General features: G+C 47.8%; 1 protein-coding gene across 10 annotated transcripts in view; it reads right to left on the bottom strand.

Annotated features, from left to right (window-relative positions):
• SLC8A3 (solute carrier family 8 member A3) overlaps nucleotides 1–19,741 on the bottom strand; it is a 115,423-nt gene that overhangs the window by 5,529 nt on the left and 90,153 nt on the right. For 6 of the 10 annotated variants that reach the window (XM_058856787.1, XM_058856832.1, XM_058856798.1 and 3 more), the window contains one exon: nucleotides 9,178–9,195. In XM_058856787.1, the coding sequence (XP_058712770.1) occupies nucleotides 9,178–9,195 (18 nt within the window). Of the gene's footprint in view, nucleotides 1–9,177; nucleotides 9,196–18,458; nucleotides 18,563–19,741 lie in introns of all 10 variants that reach the window. The other 4 variants (XM_058856823.1, XM_058856835.1, XM_058856840.1 and 1 more) reach the window with 2 other exon arrangements.

Here is a 19,741-nt window from a genome sequence, read left to right as displayed (position 1 = left end):
TGGTGATCTTGGTTGACACACACTCTCCCATCACCCCTGCAGTAGCCACAGTTTTGGGGAGAGTGAGGTACCAAATCATTCTGCCATTTGGCAGAAGTGCTCTTTAAAACACTTCTCACACCCTGACATGCTCCCTGATTTGAATGAACAAGAGTCTTTTTTTCCCCTTTGAGTAGAAAATCGTGGTTGGCTCCTTGTGCCACTCAGTGCTTGATCTAACACTCAGACACACAGAGTCTCAACCACATGTAAACCTCCCATGAACTGGAAACATGAACAAGAAGTAAATCAAATAAATCAATGAAACAAGTAGTTTTTTTCTTTCATAATACTGTGAGGATGCTAAGGCACTGGAACAGGTTGTCCAGAGAGACATGAATGCCTTGTCCCTGGAAGTTCAAAACCAGGTTGGATGTGGTGTTGAGCAACCTAGGGTAAGGCGTCCCATGGGAGTGGGGCTGAAACCAGATGATCTTCAAGGTTCCTTCCAACATATTCCATTCTGTAATTCTATATTTAGTTTCTGCTGAAGGAAACTAAACCAGGACCCCGGATCAGCAGTGTGCCTAGATGACCTTGTGTCAGGCTCAATCTTGTTGATGACCCGACGTGGACATGATTTTCTGAACCTGAAAGAATTTTCAAACTGTCAGATGTTGGCTGTTCCCAAGGGAAAGTCTTGGGAACTCATTCTCCCTCAAGGATTACTTGTGTAAATAAGGAATTACTTTCCCAAAACAAGACACAGATGTTCTGAGCATGTTTTTCTCTCTTATCCCACCAATGGGATGAGAGGAGTGTTGTTCCTTCCACCAATCAGGGTGACCTGGTTGGAGAAGCTTATAAAAGGGTTGACAAGACCCCCAATAAAGGCTTTTGGCCTCACAAAAATGGCTGTGGTGTGGATGATTTCTGGGGACCCTCACTCAATACTTCGTGTCCCCTAGCAACAACCCAGCTAACCCAGCAGGGTGCCTCAAGAGGGTTCTGGTTGCCCAGATGGGAAGAAGCATCCCAAGCAGCTGGAAGGGTGCCCTGGCAGTGTCCCTAGGCCTGGCCCAGGTCTCCTCTTCCACCCACATGCCTAAGTGCAGGCACATGCTGATAAAAACTGACATCTCAAGAAAGGGGCTGGGTTTCCCCTGGTTTTCCTGTGCCTAACCAGCCAGGGTGTACAAGCTGCAATACAGGGCCCAGCTGAGCCTGGGAGTGGGAGCTGGAGCTCTTTAGAACCTGGGAGAGCATATCACGAAGGCAGAGCATCTTGTTCTGGCTAAGCAGTGGGTCAGAAATTACCTGAGGTTTCCTGCAGAGGTTACAAATGCTCAGGTAATGCCTTGGATGTGATTAGTCCTATGTGGACTCCAGCAGATCTCATACTTCACACTAAAAATCACACAGAGATTATGCAGTCCCAGTGAAATCTATTTATAAACTCTGACTTCTCTCTTCATCTGCCTCGCTAGATTGACTGCAAAGACTGTAAGTCTTGCAAGACCTTCAGAGTTTATAAAGCATATAACTCCTGTGTCAGGTGACATTATTATAACCCATCACAGAAACAGAAAAGTTGCATCCATCATTTGAAATCAATGATGTACATCAAAACCATCACTGCCTAGCTCCAAGACAGTATCTTCTGGATTTAGGAATCCCCATAAGTTTAGAAAAAAATTACAGATAGAGGAGCACAGCACCTGGAGAAGAAGAAGGGCAATGCAGGATGCTGTGGGATGCAGGGGGCACATTTTTCACTGAAAGGATAGTTAAGCATTGGAATGGGGAGCCCAGGAAGGTGGTGGAGTCACCACCCCTGGAAGAGATCAAGAAACAAGTGGATGTAGCACTTAGTGGTATGGTTTAGTTGACATGGTGATGTTTGGTCAAAGGTTAGACACAATGATCTTGGAGGTCTTTCCAACCTTAATGATTCTGTGATTCCATGATTCTATGAAAATGTTCTGCTTCACAGTACACTTGGAGGCATGAACTGATGATTATCAAGAACAAGATTCAAGGTACTTATATCCACTGGAACAAGGAATCAGATATAATGTACATCTCTTTTTCAAAGACACACAAGAAGAAAGTCCAGTCTCTTGCTCTTGCTGGGAGTATGTGAAGATGACAAGCTGTCTCCATCAATGAAAATGCAAGTCCTCACACATCAGTTGCCATAGCACATACAATGTGACTTTGCTTCTGTCTGAGCTTCCCATAACTTGAAGGTCAGGGGTGAAGGCACCCTCAGCTCCACAAAGCCCAGCTTGGCAGATGAGCTGAGCACATGCTGACATGCTCACAATACAGAACTGAGCAAAAGCACTACAGCCATCCCAGCAGGGTTACAAAGCCCAGACTTGGTGACAGTCTGATTCACTACAACCTTCCCTGGGATAACTACATTGAAAAGCTGTGGTCACAGTTGGTGGTGCAGTCCCTTAGGCTCCTGCCCACTGTTTGCAGTTGCAGAGTGCAGAAAGAAAATGTCTGCAATCTGAGGAAATGCTCTGAAAATAGGGAACAACAGATAGAATTTCCTCAGCTTAACAATTCCAGGAGAAACGATGCAATGAAACCTCAGTCCTTAATCTAACTGATTTGACAAAAGCCTTTGGCATGGTAAGAGAACATAGAGCCTCACACAAACATTATGCCTCAAGGTCAGGCTGAACTGCAGGCAGGTCTGTAGGCACATGCAGTGCAGCAAGCTTTTTTATCTCCATAGGAAATGGTGTCCAACACAGCTTTATCCCAGAACCTGGCATCTTGCTTGTGCTAGTTTATGTACTTGCACCAGGCAGGACAGTGCAAGATGTGAATCCCTCCCTGAGGAGGAAGGTCTCCTGCGTGTCTTCTCAGTGTGTGCCACGTCCAGGGCCACTGGGCAGGCTGCATGGGAATGCCTGTGTTCACCTCACACCTTCTAGCATGCAGCTTTGCTGTCTCTGCAAGCCACCTGTGGATCACCTATTGATTCAACAAGCAAGGCAATCAGTTGCCAGGCAGCTCTTAGAGAAAATCAAGCAACACAACCACGTCCAAGAGTATTTATCAGCCTAGGGGCTGGATGCTAGCATGAGCATGGGACCAGACACTCCACAAAGTGAAGATGGTGGGAGCCCTGCTATTCCAGAAGGCACCTTGCCAGCAGACGAAGTGCCACCTGAGGCACCTTACTAGGTGAGCCACTTGGAGTGAAGAGACAAGCTGACTAGCAATGGAGACCTGCAGCCTACTGACAGCACATCCATGGAGACATGAATAATGGAGGCCCTGATGTCACCTCCTCTGCCATGTGTACGGTGAACTGGGGTGCAGACAGAAGAACACCCAAGAAGGCACATCAAGGACATCCTGTGGGGACAGATGATTGAACATGACTGCCAAGCTAAGTCTTTCAGTGTCAGCTGTAAGCAAACCACAGGAGAACAGGCACAGGGAGCACATCCAAATGGGTACCTCATAGAAATGCTAATAGTGGAAGCTTTTGGATAAGGAAGAAAGGAGGTAATTCCTTAATGTCTCATTAAAATGCAGTCACATTTGTGAATGTGCAACAGGAAAGCAAAGCACAGAAACCTAACAAATTTCAAAGGTGCCTCTGAAAACATTTAAGCTGACATTGTATCTTCACTGAGGCTCTATCCTAATGTAGGAGAAAAACACAAGACTGCCATGGCAGTACTGTGCTGGATCTTGCTCAATGAACTCATGCAAGTGACCCATAGGTGCTAAATACCAGGCTGCTGACTGTCCTCTGAAATTAAGGCAGTGGCAGGAAGGACCAATTTAGAAGCCCAGCTGGTATTTTTTTCCCCAAACCTATACTTGCCAAACAGTTAAGGCAGGGAGCTAAGCACCTTCAAAGAGCGATACGAAGCACCTGCATGATTCCATCAATACTGCCCACCTACTGTTTAGGACACATGAGCATCTTGTGGTAGGAATCTGTGTCAACCTCTGCAGAACACCAGATCCCATCCCAAGTCTGCTCCAGGCCTGTTGGGTCTGCCTGTTTCAATGGGATGCTGAGGACTGACTTGAGCCTGTGTTTACTGACCCAACAGCTGAGAAGGAATAAACTCTTGCAACAACCCAGTGGCAGAGAACAATCCAAATGCTCCTGCATTTCAGGGAAGCACTTCAGCCAGCACAGGGTGCATCAGCCTGCCTGTAGAGCCACAGGAGGCTGCTATCCCTGCAGCAAGCACGGAACATGCTCCCACACAGTCTGGTGTAGGGCTGGGGGCTGGAAGGGCTCCTCCAGGAAGCAGAGAGAGGACATCTGTGAGGTGTGTCACACATCACCCCAGTGTGGTAGCCTGCAAAGAAGACTACCAAGGATGAGATAAATGCAAGGGGGAGTGGGGGGGGGCGGGGGGGGGCGGTGAGAGGGGTGTTGGGAGACAGATTTTAATTTGGAAGGTCAAGTCTGTCAAGGTGAATGCTGCCAAGTTGCAGCTTAATTATTAACTAGCCTGATTTCTGTTTGTATCTGCATTAGTACCTACTTTTCAATGCGGATTGCACCCTGGACTCCCTGCTGTCAACTCCAATTAAGCCTGATAAGGTCTGGCTGTGCTTATCCAGAACAGAGCTTGCCAGGGCCTTCTGGGCTGCCTCCACCTCCTCCCTGGGAATAAGAAGGTGGCCAGACAGGGGTCTCCTAGACCCTGTCTGCTACAGCACCTAGGTATGTGTGGATGCTAACTGTGAAACAGAGAGCACGGTGCCTGTGGCAATTGCAGGCCGCATAGCTTTCTCAGTCTTGCCTGAGAAAGTGGCCTGGGAAATCATAAGGAGGAATTAAAAAAATCCTCAGAGACAGAAAACAGGCTTGCAGGTGCTGTTTGTCTGTTCCTTGTTTTCTTGCAAGAGAAGGTCGAGGGGTGGTGTACCCCACTGACCAATGATGGTGATGTGTTAGTTTACTAGCCAATAAGAGTTTCTTTTTCTGTACTTTCACGTATCTGTCTATAAAAAAGATCTGAAGCAATAAACGGAGAGAAATTCTCCTGATCGACTCCCAAGAGAGTCTGTGTCGTTCTTCTTGCTGTTCCCAATAGAGCGACAGGTATGTGCTACCATTGAGTGTTAGGAACCTCTCTGGGCTGCAGGAGCACACAGAGGCTGAGGCCAGGCAAGCTGGGGCTGCTGTGCCAGCTGCTGCACCAAAGTACCCAGGTCCTGGTTCCAGGGAGTCAATGAGTTAGAGAGAATATGCTACAAGCAGGTGAGACAACAGGTCTGGTAAAATCAAAGGCTGGGTGGGAGGAATGAGGATGAAGGAAGCTTTTGCTTGGGCTGTTGCAACAACCACAGCTGATACCCACTAGGTGCTGGACTGTGCAGGAAGCAAGGAGAGGTTCTTGGTTAAACCACTCCATGCTCTCATTCTGCTTTGTTCAGATCCCTAAAGCTATGACAGAGAAGGGGGCTGAGCAGCTCCTGGTTATGGTCCTGTCACTGCTGTGCTCTGCAGCCCTGGGCATGTCCCTGCCATGCTCACTGCTCAGCTTTCACCCCACGTCTGTCTCAGTCTCTCTCTCTCAACTTACGTCTGCAGGGCCATCCCAGGACTTGAGCTGCAGTGATCTGCAAAGCATTTTCAGACCTGCACATGACAGGCCATTTCTTGGGCTCAAAATACTGTATGCATATCCCCTCCTCCTTGTCTTTCTTCCAGGGAAAGCGGAGCACTGAGCTGTGTTCCCACACTGTGCATTGCTTGCCCACTCAATGTCCTTCAGACTGTGGGGATCAAACGGGAGCTAGACATTGCCTGTGGCTTCCTGGATACATTATAAATCAAAATTAGATAAAGTCCATTTCTATAGTGTAATCTGGCTGCTGCATCATTTGAGCTGAAGCAGGCAATGGGAAGGCCCTGTAACACCAGCAGAGAGGTAGATGTTCATCACCTAGGCAATGCTGCAAGACTATCAAACAACCATGGACCAGTCTGTATTCTCTGACACTTGATGAATAAATTGGACTAAAACCAGCAATGTATTCAATGTATTCATGAAAGATTGCTACAAAGGCCATTTCACTCTCCTCAAGCTATCTCGTCTCCATCCATTCCTGGAGCAGGCATGTATCTGCATGAAGGTCACCCCTTTTGGGGACTATGCTGCTAGGAAGAAATTAGAACTATTAAAATGGGATTTTTTTTGTTGTTGTTGTAGCTTAATAAAATATAATTCTGGCTAAACAAAGTAAATAGTGAGCATGAATGAGTTCCTCTCTCCAGAGCACTGTCAAGCTGTCAGTCACAAGTGGGGAAGACTTCTGGCTAAAAGACACTCTGGCTTTGGAGATTAGCATATGGATATGCCCTTTACGGAAGCACATGCACACATACAAGCACTGGCAGCCTAGGCTGCCTTCTGAAATGTAAGGAATCTGCTTACTTAGCCCTGAAAGCTATTTTTGAGATATGATACATCCCATATACATACCCCAGTGTTCCTTAATGCTAACTGGGAAATGCTGCACATTCATGAGAGGGAGGTTAAATCACAGGGCTGGGAACTGAGCATTATTCCACTCCTGGCTCTGCCTTGAGATTGCTGCTGACATGACATCCCCGACTGGCCAGACAACTGGCATCTCTGCTCCTCAGTTTTTCCCACTGCAAAGTGGACATGGGAGTTTTAATGCATAAATAAACATATTTAGTAATATTTTCTTTGAACTGAATGAATATGTAGAAGTTATGATGTAGAAGTATCTACCATTTAGATAATTCCATAGCCCTTTTAAGATCTCGATCACTTGAGCCCAATAACTTTCAAGCAAAGGCTGTGCTCAAGCTTTCAGTGACTTTTGCAAAGGCTGGAAAGACCTTGACAGCAGCTCTTCCACTGCTGGCAGAGGCAGGGACAACTGGAGCACCTTTGCACTTTAGTATCAAGTATTTCCCTGTATAAACAATATACAGAGAGATCACTGCCAGTGTCAAAACATAAGGTTAAAAACACCCCAGTCTCTCAAGTCTCCCCACAGCTATCCCATATAACTCTGAAGCCTGAACAGTTGGCACTGGACACATGGGCTAGCATTGCATGGCCTTGCAAGTCTGGCTCAGAGAGACGAGAAATTTGGAAGAAATAAATGCTGAACAGAACCGGTGCCCTGCCCAGTTACTTCACCTTGTATAAAATTCACAGCCCTGTTTCCCTTGGGAGGACCCTGCAGGGCTGGGGGCCAAAGTCAGGATCCTTCACTCCTCCCCAGGTAAGGGCTCTTGGGACAAGAGAGGCATTGTCACTTAGGCTCATCCATCAGGGCACCCACACTTTCTGTGAAGAGAAGGGATCACTCTTGTGTGCAATCCCAGTATTGGGGGATGTGGGGCTGTGCAGCTGCTGGCCCTGCAGCGGCTGCCAAAGCAGTGCCATGGGAAGGGGAATGCCCCAGGGCTGCAGAGGAGAGCCAGGGCACCCAGCAGTCCCAGGGCACATCCCCAGGAATGGGATGCTGCCCAGGAAGAGCTGTGCAAGCTGCTCCAGGAGGCAAGGGACGAGGCGCGGGACTGACGGATTCCACTGGAACGTTCAATAATGCAGATTTTAAACAAAGACTCCCGTGTGCCTGTGTAACCTAAATCTAACATGACATGGACTAAACGAGGACGTCGCTTCTCTCCCCACTGATTAGCTGTGATTGCTGCTGAGTGACAGTCCAGCACGTTCCTGCTGCTGGATTGAAGCACGTGTGGGGCCAAGCACCGCGAGCCCAACACACCTCACATGCACAGAGGGCACCCTGAGGCAGCTTGGCAAGGGGGGCACCCCAGGGACCCCTCACCAGACAGAGAGGAGCCTCTCCCTTTTGAAGCAAAAAGTAACTTTTCATAGCTGCTGACCAAGTTCTCCAATAACAGCTGCCAAAAGCAATCAGGCTGGATCAAAACAATGGGAGGAAAGTTATGTTATTTTAATATAAATTATTTGGTTCCCGGAGTTCTGATCAAATTAGGCAGCTACTGAATTAAAGCAATGAAATTACTGGGAAGGAGGCTGAGCTCAAGTTATTTCCAGTCCTCCTGGATCTGAAGTGGTAACAAAGGAAACCGTCCAAACCATTCTGAGGAGTTTTCCATAAACACCCTAAGCTAAGGTATTTGGGGAACTGGGGATTTCTGCCTGCCACTAGCAATTTTCTAATTAGTCCAATAGCCAGCGGGCTCAGGACATCCCCTGTGCAGCAGATTTGGCATCCTCTGGAAAGGGGCTGGACCGAAGCCTGTGTGGCAAATGCTGCTCCTTTGGTTTGCAGCACAGCTCAGGCATCATGAATGCTTTGGTTTTCAGCTCTGCTTGCAAACCTGCAGGAATTTGAGCTCCTTCTCTGCACCCTGCATGCCCACCCTTATCTTTCAAGAAATGCTTCTTTAGTGGAAATTCAACAGTAATCATATCTGGAATTGAACGAGTAACGATAATACAGGGGGTGTACATTGCACCACAGCGGGATAAAGACAGACCACTGTAATGGGGATTTCAGGCAAGGAAGAGGGTCTCTGTATGAATACACATGAAATCCTGACACAGTGAAAGGAGATGCAGAGTGCAGAACCAGAGCTGAGGGTGAGGAGGGAAATGGTGCTGATCATACTCTGGTAGTGCTGCTCTGCTGCTGGGCACATGCTGGGGACTCCCTAGGATGAGAGGAGGAGAGCACACAGGTGAAGGCACTGAGGGGTGACACATGACCCTCCATGGGAAGGGGACACCTGCACAACCTTGTACCCTTGCCCACCCCAGGCAACACCGTCCCACAGTGCAGAAATGCCACCTCTCTGCAGAAATCCCTCCCCCAGTGCATCAGCACAACCCAAGCACCACCTAAAAAGAAAGGCTTGAGTCACAGCTTCAGACCAGGCATAGCTGCATGTGCTGCTTTGCAACTCTCTCTGGATCATTTCCCCCAAACTGCAAGGAAAAATCTGGAATATGGGAAATGCTCTTAGATGTCAATCAATCAATCAATCAATCAATCAATCAATCACTGTTACTTTCTTAATTGTACTGCTCTTAACTAGTCCATGCTAGACACAAACACCATGAGCTGGGGTTGTCTACAACACAACAAACACAAACGGGCTTCTGACCAAAAGGGACAAAAAGAGAGCCAGAGCAGCCAGAGGAAAGGAGAAAAAGCACTTACCTTGCGTGAGCAGTAGGGCTGTGGTGAGAGAAAAACATGAGAAAGACAGAGAGAGAAAAGAAAAAGAGGGAAAAGGTTAATATCCAGTGTGAAAAAGCTGTTTTGCAGATGGAGGCTGTCAGTGAGCAATGGACATGGTGCAAGGCAGCGTGCGAGCTCACCAGGGCTGCATGTTGGGCACAGGCTGGGGAGCAGACACCACAGCAGCAAGGAGAGGAGACTGGGGTGCTCCAGTGAGCACCACGGCACTGGCTCCTCAAAGTCACCCCTTCCCCCCCCACCAAGGCAAAGGGATGGGATGCAGCTGGGGGCAAGTGGCAAGGAGGGAAAGGGAAAGGGGGGAAGGAGGGTGGTTACACTTGCCACTGGGGCCTGACACAACCCAAACTGACCCAAAGGCACGGGAGGTGCCCTCGCTTATGCTGGGTATGTGTGGTTGTGGCAGGGCTTGGCACAGCTGAGGAGCCCTAATAAACTTGTAGGTATTGAGAAGGTGATGGACAGCTCATTGAGAAGAGCAGCATCTGAGGGAGGCACTGATAAAACAGATGGCCTCCAGTGTCAAAAGGGGCAGGGGGTAACACAGACATGCATCATCCCTCAGGATGATGCCCTGGCTCACCTACACCTATCCCACACCCCACAGGTACCACTTTCAGAGGGTCAGGGTGCCTAGAGGAGTATAGGCACATATAGAGCATCACTGTTTGAGTCCTCCTGGATCTTTTTGTTCCAAACTGCTGGTTGGCCTGACAGTGCTGCATGGACACAGGCCATGAAATGTCACCATAGTGGGATGCAACCGCCTGTCAGGAAATGTGACTGTGGTCCCCTGAGATTTGAGGTGGGAGGAAAAGAGGAGAAAGGGGCGAAAGTCCTTGGAAGGGATGACCTTACCCTGGTTTGCCATACAGACACAGCCTAGACCCCTTGGGCAGTGACCCCCTGACCCTCTCCTCTCTTTATCCACTCCCCAGAGCTGTCACAAAGAAACATCTGGCTGCATCTCTCTTAAGTGTAACCCACAGACAGCCACAGCTTGCATCCAGGTACCAAGCCAGCTACAGCAGAGTCAGTATAGCAAAAAATCTCAAATGCTCTTTGAGGAGGGCCAAGTCTGTGCCTTAGCTTTTTCTATTTGTCTTTCAAACAGCAAACCAATCCCTAAAGACTTGGTTGCATGTGATGACAGTATTGTAATTACTAACACTTATTATCATGCACTTGTAGTCTCAGAAGCTTAAAACTCTGTACAGAGTCAGTATTAACAGCCCTATTTGACAGATGGTGAAGCAAGCAAAAAGAAGCTAAAGGGAATGTTCTGCAAACTCAGAAGTGGGCTGGAGTCCAAAAGTGCTAATTTTCCCAGACTTGCTTGTTCGGGCCTCTGAAAAGCAGGCACTTTTATATAGATGCACCCAATTGTATCTGTGCTATTTGAAAGTGATTTCCCAAGCAATTTATCAAAGGTTGCACAGCACATCCATGGCAGAGCCAGGGAAACTAATCCTGAGTCCTGACATCCAGTCACTTCCTTGCTCTGTTGAGCAGCTTTCCCAACAGCCTGCAGAGAGACACTGACCCAGTAAAGATCTTCATCCACTGATCCATCTCCCCATCTGGAAGGACTGTGGGCAATCCAAGAGATCTCCCTTGTCCATGCGAGCAGGTAGAGGCACAGTGAAAGGTGAAATGAAGAGGCTCCTTGCTGAGCATCCCTTCTGTTTGGGGTCAATTCCTTTTGAAAGCCAAAAACTTTGGGGAAACTATTTATGAGTACATTCTGCATTAAGTGCAGTGCCACTGAGCCAGAAGATGCAATGGGATGTTTGCTCTGCCTGCACCACCTCCTGTCATCCACACACCTCTCCTTGAACTCTCTAACAGGCTCATTGGTACCCCTGGTAGCGTGAATCTGGAGTTTTCCTTGTAGCTCTGTCCTGCTGCAGTTCGTGCTGTCATATGACCTCCTTACTGCTCCATGGTCTTCTGGTTCTCCAGACAATGTGCAGAAATTTAATTTGCCTTTTGCAATTACAAGCATTAGTACAATGGGTTGATTTGGTGTTCATATGTAATATAATGAAATATTACTGGGACCCTAAGCTACTGTGGCTGTTAAAAAAAAAACACTGGTTCCTCATATTTTTTAAAACTGTTATTATACTGCTCTGGGATTTGAGCTTATTTTTTGTCCCTATTTGCTTGTGAGCCTGAAAAAGAATAATTTTTCCTCCCTTTCACTTATGATATGATACATGAATATTTGAAGAAGCCTATAAAGCTATGAATGAAACATCAAGAATACAGCATGCAGAAAGCCAAGGGATTATTTTATCTTTATATTTCTGAGTGAATGCTGTGCATGCAAGCAAGAAAATGATTTCACGGACTAAAGCTTTCTTCCTGCACACACATCTGCTAATGTGCCCTTAGCCCTGACCTGTAATGTTTCCTGACAGCCCATCTGGGGATGCTGTACCTGTACCAGCTTCACTGATGGCCTCTGTGTTGTTCCCATCCCACAAGCCCCCCTCCACTCTCCCCAGCCTGGGCTGCATCCCTCCAGTCCTCCCCAGGGCACCTCTCCCTCTCCTGCACTGCTGCTCTGCACATCACGCTCCTTGTGGGGCCAAGCCAGGCCACCTCATGGCTCCTGGCATCTCAGGTAGTCTCAGAGGCTTAACATGTGTACTCTTACAGGGAACTGCTAAAATTAGCTCCGCAGTCAAATCCAAAATAGCAGTCCCAAGTATCCCTTACCTAACCCTTGCATGGTGTGATTGTGGACAAACACGTGTGCCTGCAGATAAGGGGGCTGCCACACTGACTCACTCAGGAGGACACAAAGCCTTTGGCTCTGGATCCCTGTTCCTCCTTCACTGGGGTTTCTCTGCCCTGAAGGCTTGCTTTTGACTAGGTGAAGTTGAAATTGCATGCATGAACTCTGCTTCCCTTGCCACCCCTGAAAATGGACAATTTAGACCTGAATTTAAAAAAAGCTGCTAAAAATCTGTTTACTAATAAGCCATTTAATCTGCATGGTTTTGGTGTACTTTGAGGTCAAATTCTGCTGTGACATGAATGTTGGTGTGGGTTGCAGATCAGGAATTTCATTACGTCCTGTGTCATCTCCAAAAAGCTTAAAGCAAGAGGAACCTGGCTTGGGATTGAAGCAGACCACCAATCCCGTGGTTCCAGCAATCTGATGTGCTGAATGTGTGTCCCAGCCTTTTTGTAAACAGTGAAATACTTTTCTCTGCTCTTTACCTTACTGAGAGATTTGACTATGCTGCTTTATTCTGGACTCATTCTTCATTAACATAAATCTTTTCTAATCAGTATCCCTAAAGTCTCAGAGAAGCCACTGTGTAGATAAAGTTAAAGGCCTGGGATTTAGAGAGTGAATTGAAATGAGGGAGGGGAGGATGAATTTTGAGGAGACTCTCAGTTACACAGCAGGGCAGTCACAGGATGCCAAAGGCAAAGAGAACACACTGCCTCCACCCCCTACACACCAAGGTGACCAAGAAGTGACCATATGAAGCACAGACTCACTTCCCCAAAGAGATAATGGTCCTCCATCTTCCAGATGTAACTGCCCACAGGCTCTGCCTCTAGATTTGCTGTAAGGTGAGTAAACTGTTTCCCTAATAGACTGTGAAGAGATGTAAGCATGGGGTTTTTTACAGGCTAAACAAGGCAGAGATTTTGCAGCATTAACCTGAATGCTATTATTATTGAAGTCAATAGCAAAGCTCTTGCAGACTCCACGAAATTCCTCTCCATCAGGAGAATCAGCAGCATTCAGCCTAATCACAGAGCTGTGAGAAAATTTTTAATCCTTGAGGGAGTGAGGTAACAGCAATCTAACATTTTTTTGCTATTCTCATCAGCAGCTGATGGAGTTGATGAAGGAGTTTCTTAGCTTCTTAACTTCAGAAAACTGCAGCACATGTATCAATACAGCTTATCTTAAACAGGTATGGATCTTTGTACCAAGTCAAATAATTTCATCAATATTTTGATACAGATGGATCAATCCAAGCTGGGAATCCTTCCTTCTTTGCAGTTTAATCCTTCCTCTGTGACTCCCAGTCACATCCTCCCTCTGGGCACAAAGCTTTCCCATCTGAGGTGCTAACACTTGATTAGAAGATGTGCTTTGAGATTTGTCTGCACCAGCTGACTGTGCTGGGAGGGCTGAGAAGACTTCAGACAAAATCCTCCCAAGCCAGGGCACACCAACCAGCTGTTAACAGTGTTTGCCAGCCATTTCTGTACTCCCATTTCCAGCAAAGTCGTATCTTGTGGGAGACGTGCTTTCTGAAGCAAAACTTTGTATGAAGGTTGTCAATCCCTTTTAAAAAACATAACCCTCAAGACTCAGCCTTCAAGCACCAGCCCTGAAGCTGAATCTTCCACCAGTGTGCCATGAGCTGAATTCTCACAAACTGATTCCCAGTAACCCTCATGTAACATATTTTTCCAAATGCCATTTGCACCATTATTTGCAATCAAGTGAAATCTTCCAAAGTAGCTTCACTTGCCATTCAGGCTGTATCAACACTAAGATTAGCCACAACTGAAGCAGAAAAGCAACTTCATCCAGGGAACGCAAAGCAAGTTCTTCTCTTGTAATCCAAGGCTGTGGAAAAAGTATGAAAGCTGATGTGTGAAGAAAGTATCACTCCAAAATCTTGCTGGGACAGCAGCAAAATCCACAATCTGAGTTGTGAGCTGACACAATAGCAGAGTTGCTATGAGAGCAAGAGTCAAACCAACAGACAGCATCTCATCATAAAGGAAGAGACTCATTTCCCTGCAGGAACCCTTTAAAAAGGTGCTGACAAAAGGATGCCCAGCAATGTGGTTCAGGGTGCAGGGAAGTTTCAAAACCCTGCAGCACTCAGTAAACAAGGATTGAGTTTATATGACTTTGCATATGGAGGAAAGGTGAGACAAGAAGGATTTGAAGATTAACTTCTTAGAAATGGAGAGGACAAAAAAAGGTCAGGAAATCTGGGAAATGGCCAGGAGGATAGAGAAAAGCAACATTTATCATCCTGGCCAAACAAAGAATGTGAGTCTCTCTCTGATTTCTTTTTACTCATTCACTTTGCTATAACAAGTTTGCTGCAAGCACCATCTTTGCCAGGGCTCTGTGCATCTGGTACGCCACTACTGAGTCAGTACTAGTCATCATCACAGGCCAGGCTGGCAAGATACCAACCTCAGATACCTGTTCTCATCACTTTGAATTATTGGAGCACATCAACAAAAAGAGCTGCTGTAGTAAAACTACTTGATGTGATTTGTTTGGATGATCAGAAAGACTTTGAAAAACTCCAGCTGCAGAAAGTGATTGGCAAAAAAGAACAGATGAGAGACAAAGTAGATGTAGCATTTATGTAGCAGGAGTAAGTGATCATCTCTCCTTACAGTAAGGGTTAACAACTGAGTGTCCCAAGGCTCAAAGCAGCATGACTGATGTAACTGGGGATAAACAGTGAGGGGCAGCATCTGCAGATGATGCAAAATGTTCCAGTTCAAAGGCTGTATCAGTGGCTGTTCTACAAGCCCTGGTCAACCTGAAGACAGGCATTTGTGTTTGGACTGCCACAGGAACACTTCTCAGTAGAGATGATTTTTCCTCCAGTAAGGTGCTAGCAGGTGCAGAGAGCAAGAGCAATAGGATGAATTTCATGCTGAGTTTTGGCACTCACAGAGATCCTCCTGGAGACCCCTGTGCCCCACAGCTCTGATTAGGGCCAAGGAGAAATTCCCTTGACTGGAGGTGACTGCTTTGTATTGGCAGGTGTACAAGACAGCACAGACATGCAAATCAACCGTGTGGCAGCAAGCCCTGCTCCCACCTGCCATCCTCCTCCACTGCATGTCTGTCGGGAACCACTGCCAGCACAGCCTGCAGTAGTGTGGGTACCCTCAGGGACAGCACTCTGGGTCTGAAGAGCACCAGGCTCTGGATTAAGTTCTGCATCCCAAAATAAATCACTCAAACTCTGCCCCAGGCTGCTTTGAAAAACACGTACTACTTCTCCCTGTCATCAGCTCTGCCGTCACCCCAGGGAACATTTCACCCCTGATTTCATCACTGCCACCTAGTTTGTGTCCCTACGGTAAGCTAGGAGCTGCCCTCTGCATGGAGAGGTCCTGGGCTGGGAGCAGGCCCTCAGCACAAAGCAATGTTAGTGCAGGCACAACTGGCTGTCTCAGCATGACCTGGCTTGCAGATTACTGCCAAACATGACTGCCATTCATCTGAGGTGCCCAACACCACCCTGCTTCCAGAGGAGCCAGGAGAGGTTCCAAAGACACCGCAAATAGCTGAGAGCATTGATTCTCCTACAGCACTGAGGCACAGGCTCAGTGCGACACAGCAAACTGCGGAGTAACAACAAAATGAGGACACACTGTCAAGAAAACCACATCTTTTGCAGCACTGGGAACAAATGCTTGAGTAGCCAAACCCCAGAGAGACTCTACCTCAAGAGCCACGGGGCCTGGGCTCCCAAGGAGAGGCAACAGCTGCGCTTTGCCCTTGCTGTGTAAGTCACGTGAGGGTACATCCATCACCACAACAAAACCCAGCAAAGCCCCAGCTAGGTCACTGTGGTGTGGGATTTTCCCCCTCCGTGGGCACGGGGCAATGGCAGCACCTGCATGATGCTGGCAGGAGCACGTGTGCTGGGGTCAGCACGAGCATCCCTTCCCAAAGCCGCACGGCATGTCGCACGATGCCCGAGCACGTGCAAGCCCGTGCGTGGCCCGGGCTGCCTCCTCTGCGCCGGGAGCCAGCTGCTCATGCATGAATTCTGTGGAGCTGCTGGCCACAGCATCTGCTCTTGATCACTCACAATGCTCGCTGCGGGAAAGCCTCACGTAGCTCCTTATTCTTCATGCCAGGCACAAGGTAGGCTCATCGGAGATGCCGCAAAGTGCAGCACTACGGAGCTGGGGATCTTTCCAGATGCCCTGGATTTAGTGTAGCGACTGTGCCACCTTGTGCCAGCAACATTTACAAATGCAGGTTAATCTCCTGCCTCTTAGATTTTAAAACCATGGTGCTCTCACTCTGACTTTTCTCTAATGAGGCCAACCAGGGCCCTGTGTCTCCTCCCTGGCACAGTCCTTTAATTCCTCCAGGCAAAAGAGGGTCTGTCCAAGGGTGTGCCCTCTGCTCCTGGCCTGCAGGCTCTGTGCTGCAGATCAATATAGTCTGGCTCTGACCTCTTCTCTGCCTGTTGCAAATCAGACAGTCCCACTGACTAGAGCTGATACAGATGTAAATAAGAGACATATGATACAGCAAACTTGCTCTGTAGTCCTAGTAATAATGAGGATGTTTTACGATTGGTCCACTTCAGGGGCCGTTCAGATTTTTTTCAAACACTTGTTCATATTCAGCCAGGTGCAACGTGACTTGTGTAGGAAAAAGAAATGTGGGACTTCATAAAACCAGTCTATTTCTGACTCTGTGTACTTATTCTGCTCATTGTTTAGAAAAGGATGCAGGATTCGCAGAGAGCAGACAGCTGAGAAAAAATTCACTGTGTTGCTCCAAGCTGCCAAGTGCATAAGCAGGAGAAAGCCAGGGGCCTGTGATCTTCCTCCTGGACCTGCTGAGATGGAGGTGGTAGACCCATGCAGACTCATAGATGGGAAGGGACACATGTGGAAAGGAGACCCCAGTGTGGTTCTAAGACTGAAGACTTTGATCGAGGACCGAACATTTGGCCTTCACAATGCCCAAGAAGAAATCTGAGCGTACTGTGGGTGAAGTAAACAGATACCTACACGGAAGCTGTGGCATTATACAGTTCTTTTATATGACAGAAAAGAGTAGTAAAATATCTATTGACACAAGCTGAGGCCAGACAAATTCTACGTAGAAGTCATGCTCACATCTTTACCCTGGAGGGCAATTGATTCCTGGGACATACTTCCATGGGATATGGAAAGGTTGATCACTGCTTCTGCTCAAGGGCAGTTGGACTTCAGTGAAAACTGAGGGCCTGTGCTTGACAAAGTGAAACCTGATATCCCTCATTGCCTGTGGACTGCAGGAGGCAGTCTGACAGTATTAAAATATAGGTTTACATTTTACAAGTCCATGGATGCTGTACGATACTAAAATGCTAATGCAACCTGCGTCTACCCTGAACATCCTACAGAGCAGTCTATGGGAGCTTGGACTGGCCAGAGGGCAGCTGCTGTGCTGGTGAGATAAGAAAGAGAAGACATTTCAGCAAGTAAAAGCTGTGCTGTGCAGCGCATGGGCAGCGGTCAGGTGTCCCACCACTGACAGCAGCACCTGAGAGCAGAAATAAGCCTGTGGGCACACACACATCCGGCTCTACTCTGTAATAGGCATCCAGAAGGTAGATTTGAATTCCCTTTTTGTAAAGTGCCCCTGTTTAAATCTTGGCCCTCCCAGGCCACCCCAAAGCTAGTGAAGCCAGTGGCAAGACTCAGTGAGAAAGGGGTCAAACACATACAGGACAAGGACAAAGATAGATGTAAGCAAGACACAACTTGGGTGTCTTGTTTAAGTCTGGGTTTATTCCAGCTGTGAATCCTGGTCTGCTGGGAGATCCTCACTGCTGATGAAGTAGGACCTCAGTAGAGCTTCATACCCTCTGCATGACAGACTGTGATTGTCTGTGACATATTAAAGGGGTTTTCAAATGGAAGACATGCAGAACCATTTAAAAAAAAAAAAAAAAAAGCAATCCAAGTTACTTCACACCTTCTCTTTTCTCCTATGGACTTTTCACCGCACTTCATAGGGACCCAAGAGCACCAAAGCAGTGCCACTGGAGGCAACAACAGAGGGAAGGACAGGGGGAGTACAGAAAGAGCTGAAGGGGGCAGCCATGCATTACACCCTTCTCTTGCCTTTTGCATTCCCCAATTCCTGGCAAAGAAGCAGGAGCAGGGAGATCAGCAAAGGTGTGCTCAGAAAAAAAAAACAGATCAAGACAAGGAAACCCAATCAAAATAACACAGCCTCTGAGACTCAAGCATTCACAAAAGGAGGATCAGAAGTAAGCTAGGCTCTTAAAGGCAGAGATGACACCGAAACAGGGTAAGAGCAAGAAAACAGGAGGGCAAAGAGTAAAAGTCGATCCCTCTACAGGAGGAGGAGAAAAGGAGGAAGGGTAAGGAGGAGAAAGAAGGTTGTATTTTCTGGATTTGGGGTTTGGATACTTGATTCTGATTTTTTTCTTTTTTGCATTTTTTCATAAAGGATCTCACACCTGATATTCCACGTTCCATCCATTGCGGTTCACCAAGGGCAATGAAGAAATTCTCCTGCCTTTCGTATTCCTCCTCATCTACTATCTTAACCCTTATGGTCTTCCTGTAGGGACAACAAGAGAGACAACCGTGTACAGCGGGTCGGCTGGCTGGAGGCGAGGCGGCAGCAGCGGCAGCGGCGTGGGCTCCTGGCACGCAGCCCCTTCCCACTGGGGCGGTGTGCGTCGGCCCGCCTGTCGGACACAGCATCCTCGCAGCGGCTCCTTGGGAGCAGGGGTGTTAGGGGCAGAAGGGGCTGGCAAGGGAGTGAGGAGGGTGGGAAAAGTGGGAGGAGGACCTTGCTGATGGTTAGTGGAAGGCGACTTCTGCAGCGCATTTTTTTTCAGTGTCAGATGGTAATGGAAAGGGTATCGGTTGCCTGAAAAGCACCAGGGACCACCACCCTGAGCTACCCACTGCATTTTAGCTGGAGGACCAATTTCTTCTTACCATTAATAGTAAATACAGTAATAATACCCTCATGATCAATAATAAATCTGCAAGGACTCTGGGCTGGGAACCTGAGGAGAAGAGAAAGACACATTCCCCAGTGGAGTGAGGTAGGTCTCTGCCAGTGGCTACAGCTCCACCAGCAGCTAAGGAAGCTGAAGGTTCTAATTCCCATTTTTTAAATGGCACATCTTATTGCTTTCACTCCTTGATCTACCTGATCCTCCTGTCCTGTTCCTCAAATGAGGATGCAGTCTTCCCAGGGGATGGACAGCTTTGCTGGGACCTCACAGGGGACACAATAGGACAATGCCCCCAAGGCTCAAAAGAAAATGCCCTGGGCAGTGGAGCAAGTCTAGCCTCTTGCCCCTGAGACCAGCTCATCTGGCTCCCTCCAGTACCCCTGCAATTCACACAGCTGCTGTGAGCCCCCAGGCAAACCAAAGTGGCCACTAGCTCTTCCTTGCCCTCAGCTCCTGCTCCCAGAGTTGCTCTGTGACAACCAGACCAGGGGTTGCACAGCCTTTGCCCACTGCTTCTGAGAAGTTGCGGAGCTGTTTCTCTGCCAGGCCTCAATTCCTGTGTTTTTCTAACATGGGTCTGACTGGAACAACCCATAGGACCAGGGCTGGGTGATGATCTCCTGAGATGCTGGATGTGTTTCCAGCCAGCATCCTCCCACTGACACAAAAAAATTTGCTTGGGCCCTCCAGTGGGTGTGGGGCAGAAGGTTCCTCTCAAGTCACCACAGAAATATGGACAAGCAGGGCTGCTCTCCATCCTTCTCTCTCTC

Source organism: Poecile atricapillus, chromosome 1 (genome assembly GCF_030490865.1).
Source record: "Poecile atricapillus isolate bPoeAtr1 chromosome 1, bPoeAtr1.hap1, whole genome shotgun sequence".
Lineage (NCBI taxonomy): Eukaryota > Metazoa > Chordata > Aves > Passeriformes > Paridae > Poecile > Poecile atricapillus.
Note: the sequence above shows the minus strand (reverse complement) of the source record. Positions and strands in the feature narration are given on the sequence as shown.